The following is a 7,753-nucleotide window of genomic DNA, read 5'->3' on the forward strand; positions in this document are numbered from 1 at the left end:
GCTTTCAGCATTTAGTGAATCGTTATTATAACGAGTGTCACTCGACGAGGTACTTTCTATCTATTTTCTACTAACTTAATTATAAAATAATTCAAAACATGTAATAAAGTCATATATGTCTCTCTCTTTGCGCGCGTCCAGTGCTGACTAGACCGCGGAGCAAGTAAATATAATCGCCTATATCTACCAATGAATATGCTTTTCGAATGTTACTATGTAAAGTAATATTCCCAAAATATTATTTGCCTTTTTAGATAATATATTCATTTATAAACTTTAAGTGTTTATTTCCTGTAACGATACACCCGCTACACTTTTAAGCTGATGAATATCTCTATTGGCAACTTCTTAGATAAATACTATCGATTGATGAGTTAGCAAAAAAGTGGTTCAAACGCCTTTACGGCTTTGCCGATACGGATGATATCGACGTGGCTTCAAGCTTCCCGAAGGAAGTGGAACGATATTGACGTGGCTTAAAGCCATCCCATTAGGAAGTGTACTGGTAGCCTGTTGTCTGTTGAAAATCAAATACACGGATAATGGTATCGAAGCAATTAATGCACATGTGAAAACAGCGAAAAAAATAATAGAAACGAGGGCCATCATTGTCAATGTAGTCATACTTAATATTTTGTTACAGGGCGACTAGAAGCCAATCAAATAAGACTGAGAGGTCCCTAAATATAAAACGCTTGCAAAACATCGGGATTGGGAAGGGGCTCCGATCAAAAATTGAAAAATCTGATTAGTCAGGAAAGGGCCACAATGCAATCTATGGACGCTTCCGAGGAGCGTGAAAACGACTATTTGCGCTTCTTGCGTGGCATGCGGCCAGAAGACGCAAGTATTCAGGCTTCCATGCGTGCGTTGATGCATTTGTTAATGGCGTATCAGGCAATGAAGCGATGTGACAACTACGTACCTATCAATGTGTGCTTTTCATTTTGACAACCGCAGCTGATTTGTCGACCTCCCAGGCCTCGGAATTGGACTTTCGAACGACTTTTGTGGAAACCGATGGACTTACAGAGATCGACCATGACGGTGCCGAGTTTGCTAGGTTGTTGCTGGCGCAAGCTGAGCAGGAGCAAAAGGAAACGGACTTAGAGACCGACGAAGTCGTCGTGGCAGTTCAAACCGAAGTCGAGGAGGCTCATTATGCTGTCGACAGTGTGCTACATCTATCAGATTTACCGAGTCACAATCGGGCCCAATCGAAGCCGCTAGCTTCTACTTCTACTGACGCATTTGTCTTGACGAAAAAATCCTGTCGCTTTTACAACCGAGAGCGCGAGCGTTGCAAGCGAGCTGCGACCGGGTTAGATGGTCGATGTGCAATTCACAAGATCAGCCAATTTTGCAAGCATCCCAAGTGCAATAAATATAATCAAGGAAATGGGTTTTGTATCAAACATGGTGGCGGCAAGAAATGCAAGCATGATGGATGCGAGAAACAGGTCCAAGGCTACGGCTATTGCTCAGGACATGGTGGCAAGCCTTTGTGTCCAGTGGAAGGATGCGAAAACAAGCGGATGGAAGGGGGGTGAGTGGGCATTTTTGCTTTTCAGATCTTGAATCAATGGTGAGGACACGTTTAATCATTAGCTGCGTGGCAGGTTTTGTAAGGCGCACGGGGGAGGTAGATTCTGTCAACACGAGGGCTGCAAGAGACGCGATATTGGCGGCGGACTGTGCATCTCTCACGGGGGTGGCAAGAAATGTAACGTGAAAGACTGCACAAAAGTCGACCGAGGTGGTGGCTTCTGTAAAGCACATGGTGGCGGCAAGAAGTGCGAAAGCGATAACTGCAGAAACTGGGCCCTTGGCGGAGGAATCTGTCCGGAGCACAAAGGTCCGGGCAAACGTTGCAAAATGCTTGGCTGCACTAAGTACGATCTTGGGGGCGGGTTTTGTATTGCCCATGGTGGCGGTCGCAAGTGCGTGGTTGAAGGCTGCGACAAAATTCGTCAGGTGAATAAACGCTGTCGGGGCCACGGCGGTAAGGTCTTGTGCTGTGTGCCCAATTGCGATCGCGCTGCACAGAATCGTAAATTATGCAAAGCTCATGGGGGTACAAAGCTGTGTCAATACGAAGGTTGCACGAACAAGCAAAAAGGGAAAGGCATGTGCATTCGTCACGGAGGAGGCACACGGTGCAAAGTGGAAGGTTGCAATGCGATCCAGCGCGGCGGTGGCTATTGCAAGGGCCACGGTGGCGGCAAGAAGTGCTCGTATACGTTTTGCAAGAAGTGGGTCGTTGGTGGCGGCTACTGCGACGATCACTTGGATCTAGAGCTGTCGCGACAATCGGAAGAGATCTCGCGCATTGCAGCGAGCACATATTTAGCGAGTGAATCGGTCTGAATTTTCGAAATTTGTGATTTTTTAGACGAGCATTATATACTTGTGCCTAATAACCGACAGACCGATGCGCAAAACCGATACAAAAATATACGAGCACGGTATTTTTATAATATTCGTGTACGACACGTGGCACTTGTGAATTGAAAATTGTGTTTAGCTCTAAAGGTGCAAACGCACCATGCTACGCTCCAGCATTATGCCAGCTCTCGTGCTACTGTGCTTTGCCTCTGCCGAATCTACATCACCCGCGATTAGCTACAGAACATATGCAGAAATGACGAGATTTTTGCTGGAATTAAACACCACGTTTCCAGACATTGTGCAAGTGTCAGTGGCTCAAGAAACTTACGGACTTCCGTACCCCAAGGAGCTCCAATGCATTGAGGACGATGAATTTAATACCTTAAGGCATTGTAAACAGTATGTAGTGCATCTTACGAATCACTCAACAGTGGCTAATGATCCGAAAAGACCCGAGGTATTCATTAGTGGAGCCTTGCATGGCGACGAACGAATTGGTCCGAATGCCGCCATTGAGCTGGTAGCTTTATTTGCTTATGGCACATCGATGTATAGCACTCAAAGCAAGAAACAACCAACGGTGAGTACTCGACGATGGCTGAAAGAGCTCATTAATACTAGAAACATACTGGTGATGCCGATGACGAACGCTCACGGCTACTCGCATCATGTCCGGAAAGAGTTAGAAGTCGACCCAAATCGAGACTATAATTACATGCGATCACAGGGTGATTGTATGCAAGCTATGACATCTCGTGTCGTGAACGAGATTTGGAGGGATCACATCTTCCAATTGGCAGTTACTTTTCATGCAGGGACTCGAGCGGTGGCTTACGAGTGGGGATCGCCAGATCACTACCTTAATGGCAGCAAGGAGAATATGAGTGAAAAGTCACCCGATCATATGGCCCAACTTCAAATCAGTAGTACGCTTGCCAAATTTGCTGGCGTCTTTCCCGATGGACAGCTCTTCCCAACGGGAACAATGAACGACGTTGTTTACGGTGTCACTGGTACGTCAATGTTTGCTTATATTTTTCTGGTAGAGGGAACGCACATTAATAATGAAATGTTTTTAAGGTGGGATGGAGGACTGGGGCTACGCAGCGTCCTGGGAAAATCAATTTTACAAACCAAATAAACAGCCCTTTCGTCCGTGTGAGCCAACTACGTTTGGTGGCTATCCCAAGGAGAAGACAATTTACAACAATATCACCCATCGTGCTTTCAATATGTTGGTCGAGACGTCAAATAAAAAAGAACCACAGGCAAAAGACTTGGGTTTCTCGAACGAGTTGTACGAAGCAAATGTCGACTTTTTCCGAACAGAAGATTTGATAACTGAAGTTGTAGGGCACGTACCACGAAATGTTCGTTTAGCGCTCATGATGATTGAGTTGGTTCAGCCCATGGTGCGCTGGATCGATGGCGCAAAGAAACTTCGAAACGAAGAGGTCGTCGATGTCTTTCCCGCTATAAGCCTATTTGCTTCAAATGCTAATCAAGTCATGAAAATGGGCTGCAGTGCATCGGCTTGGATGCGCAACCAGGTTGCGACGTGTAACGTGTCAAGATGTAGTATACTAGACACTAGACACTCGAAGGTGCAGCTTGCGTGGGAGGTGCTTGGCGCACTCACGGTTGACAGAACTTTAGTTCAAATTTCATCTAGCAAAACTTTCGAGGAGGATGCTATTTTGATGGAGACGACAGCGCAGGCAGGAATTACACGACGTTTTTACAGCTTCACACCAAATGCTTCTCAAACAACACCCGACACGAACAGGACATCTCTCTTTGTTGAATGCATAAATTTAAATAATGTCACTTTGGACAGGGTGTACGTTCGAGCGGTTGCAACTGTCGACCAGGTGAGCCAATACGTCTTATATTAGCCGCTACTGTTTGAAGATTGACTCAAATTGTATGTCCTTTAGACTTGGAAAGACCAAGGTACGGAAATTGCACCACAGGTACCACCACAGTCGCATTTAGTTAATGCTCGGACGAATCCTGATTGGGACTTCGAATGGAATGGACACAGGGTGAAAGGTGTACTTGAATGGAGTTCTTCGGTATGTATTTTGCTTAGATCTGTCGTGGTTGTTACTTATGAGGCTGATATGCCACTAGGTTATCACTATCAAAATCATCAAGGATTCTGAAGTAACTGAGACTACATCATCGAATATTGCCGATACGGATTCATCACCATCACTGTTGCCGAGCGCATCGTTTGAAAGTGATAGCGATAGCAGTGATAGCGATGGTTCCGCTTATTTGCCACTTCTTGACACAGGGCTGACAGTAGAAGTCTCAAACGAATATGGCGATTCAAGTGATAAAGTCGAGAATGATAGTGGAGACTCAAGTGGTGGGGCTTTAACAACGTTAATAGCTTCTTCATCTCCCGACAGCAGTGTTTCTTATAACAGCGAAGGAGATGTGGACAGTCATTCGGACAAATTTAATGACAAGTTGCTACTAAATGGTCCACTGAAAGGTTCTAGGAATAGTCGGGCTGTAAATGCTCAATCCTCTGCCACCTCGACAGAAGTTTCTATACCACTAGCTACAACTGGGACAATTGGTGGTTCAAATTCGGACAGCACGCCGTCCTCCGGATTGCAGCGTTTTGGATTCATGATTCTTATTGGGTGTGCAATGATTATCGTGCTTACTGTGGCGTTTCTCTATCGGCGCGTATTCCGGCGCCCACGTCAGCCGTATATGAACATCAGTAGTCTTGAGCAGCCCACACGCAGCATCATTAATAGCATCGACGATGAAGATTACGACGGGAATGATGATGATACGAATGAGGGCCCACGAATTGCACGCCATGCTCAGACATCTAGAAGCGTTCTTTAGGTTTGTGAAAAAACTATTGTCGCAGTTTTATGAGTCAGTAATGGCTGTTAAACTATTTGCTCTTTTAAAAATTATAAACATTCAGAGCTATGCTTCTTCGATATAACGATCAAACGGCGCAATTGTCTCATCAAGGCAACATACGAGCAGCTTGACTCAAGGCACTCGATAGTGAAGCTATTGACAGCATGTAAAATTTGGAAGATGTATGAAAAAACATAAAAATGCGAGGTTAAAATGAGCACATATAGAATTTACCCAATTTTTAACTTTATTCTGACCTTTTAATCTACCTTTAAATCGTTTTTTATTTTTTTATTTGAAAGTCTTAATTATGTTTGTTTTGGAGATAACGTAGTTAAGACTTTTATTTTTTTAATAAAAAAAGGGATTTAATCGAGAAACAAAATTTTAGAAAACAAGTCAGCAAAAGTAGCTAAAGAGGCTGCACTGATTTCTTTTCTGCGATTATCTCCAATTAAGACAAAGTATCAAATTGCACGTCACAACTTCGTTGAGCATCACAAAGAAATAGATACTGCAAAAACCTCGATAACTACCACAATCTTAGCAGCCCACCGACCCCTGAATTAGTGATTAAAAGCTACCTCTTTTTGAAGCATCGCAACTTCGTGGACAACTTAGAAAGCTAAAAAAATCACGATCTACGATCAACTCTACATGTGTTTCCTCCATTACTGAGGAGGCGTCATCTTCTTTGCATGGTCATGTCCTATCACGATACAGTGAAGTTAAGTGCGGCTTGACCGCATTGTCGCCATTATCCTCATTTCTAAAAAGTTCAGGAATTCCAAAAGGATTTTTAATGTTCATTTTCCAACTCTCAAGAAGTTTAAAATGAGCTCCGTTAAGACTTACTTCCACGTCCTTGCGTAGTGTCGCCTAATATAGCTATGTCAATTTCGTTGACACCCGTCAAAGTTTTCATTACGCAAAATTTCGTAATCATACCACACCATAAGAAGTGGACTCGTCTGCAACTCTCCAAGGAAACCTTAAGCTGTAGATGTACGTATACATCATCCCCCGTAAAGGAGACGCCGTTTGTAACGGGGCACTACTGACTCGTACTGCTTCAGTACAAGTCCACTTCGCACTGCCTCAATGCGAGTGGTGCCTCACGTCACTTCACGTACAATAGTACGTGCAGAGGAAGACTCTCTTAAAAACACTTGCTTTAAAGAGGGTTAATTAAAAACTGTATTAATATAATTAAGTTATTTTTGTCTATCTTTGGGCATTACGCCTTAAGTTGCGCGACCCATATAAGTTTGGGTCGTTAGAGGCTTTTAAAGCCCGGCTCAAACAGACGTTTGAACCGCCTAGGGCTGAGTTCAAAGCTTCTGAAACTCAAACTACTTAATATAACTTAATTATAAACTAATACAAAACATGTAGTAAAGTCTTATCTGTTTCTCTCTTTGTGCGCTCCAGCGCTGACTGGACCGCGGAGAAAGTAGATATAATGGCCTATATCTACCAATGAATAAGCTTTCCGAATAATACCATGTAAAGTAATATTCTCCAAATATTATCTCCTTTTAGATTATATATTAATTAACACCTTTCAGTATTAATTTCATGTAACGATACACCCGTTACACTGTTCCATTTCATGTATGGTGCTTTCATCACCATCGACGAAAACCCCTTGCTGGACCCCGTTACTGGTGATTCAACTAGCATTGCGATAAGCTTCTTGTCGTCGTTTTTAAAATAGTTACGCAATATTAAAAAAAACTGTTACCAGGAGAAGATACGGGTTGCAGCTTTCTTGTTACTGAAAGAAACCTATGTCGGTAGGAGCCCCGGGGTTTAGCTTTAACATGGTATAAACTACAATTTCATCCAGATTATGTAGTTGCCACGTGTCAAGCTGAGCACGGTCGAGCTGTCTGGCGTTGCGACGCGTCACCGCACTTTTAGATACCTTGCTTTGACAAATAAGCCTCGCTAGCGGTTCGTCACGGAAGTGGTCTCGCAATGTGGATAAAATTTCTGCGCGAGCCTTTGTTAAACCAGACGACCTCGACGGCATCATCTGACGGCGAAGGGTTCATCCGACGGCCTCATCTAACGGCGAAGGATTTATTCGACGGCAACTCTCCGACGGTGATCACATCGACAGCCACAAAGTACAAGTAGGAAACTCACTTCGCAATTTTCTTTACAGCGCACAAAAACGCAATAAAGAATTCATAATTTGTACAACTATAGCATCGTTTATGCCGGGCATGTGCGACGAGTACGAGTGTAGCTCTTGAGAGGATGTCAAGATGGCGGTGCGGCAGCCCATGTTCGAGGTGATGAGAATACCAAGTCTTAAAGTCTGGAGTCAGTCAGCCATCACGGTATTCCTTCGGGAGAGAAGGCAATACGAGGGCAAGATTAACGAGCAGTGTTGTATCACGGGCGAAGTCCGGCAAGCCGTGATGCGAAATATTCCTTCGACAGTTGAAACCAGGGTTTTTGA

The 7,753-nt window shown here is 44.0% G+C and overlaps 2 protein-coding genes across 2 annotated transcripts; one reads left to right on the forward strand and one right to left on the reverse strand.

Annotated features, from left to right (window-relative positions):
- Positions 1 to 768: 768 nt before the first annotated feature.
- CCR75_005692 (uncharacterized protein) lies at positions 769 to 5,521 on the forward strand (the record flags this gene model as incomplete). Its single annotated transcript, XM_067963768.1, has 8 exons — positions 769 to 865; positions 961 to 1,546; positions 1,620 to 2,353; positions 2,393 to 2,465; positions 2,533 to 3,401; positions 3,469 to 4,259; positions 4,326 to 4,463; positions 4,522 to 5,521. The coding sequence occupies 8 exons, from the start codon at positions 769 to 771 to the stop codon at positions 5,257 to 5,259; spliced, it is 4,026 nt and encodes a 1,341-aa protein (XP_067815047.1). The 3' UTR covers positions 5,260 to 5,521.
- Positions 5,522 to 7,057: 1,536 nt separating this feature from the next.
- CCR75_005693 (uncharacterized protein) lies at positions 7,058 to 7,321 on the reverse strand (the record flags this gene model as incomplete). Its single annotated transcript, XM_067963769.1, has 1 exon — positions 7,058 to 7,321. The coding sequence occupies one exon, from the start codon at positions 7,319 to 7,321 to the stop codon at positions 7,058 to 7,060; it is 264 nt and encodes an 87-aa protein (XP_067815046.1).
- Between the last annotated feature and the right edge of the window lie 432 nt (positions 7,322 to 7,753).

Source organism: Bremia lactucae, linkage group LG1, assembly GCF_004359215.1.
Source record: "Bremia lactucae strain SF5 linkage group LG1, whole genome shotgun sequence".
Taxonomy (NCBI): Eukaryota; Oomycota; class Peronosporomycetes; order Peronosporales; family Peronosporaceae; genus Bremia; species Bremia lactucae.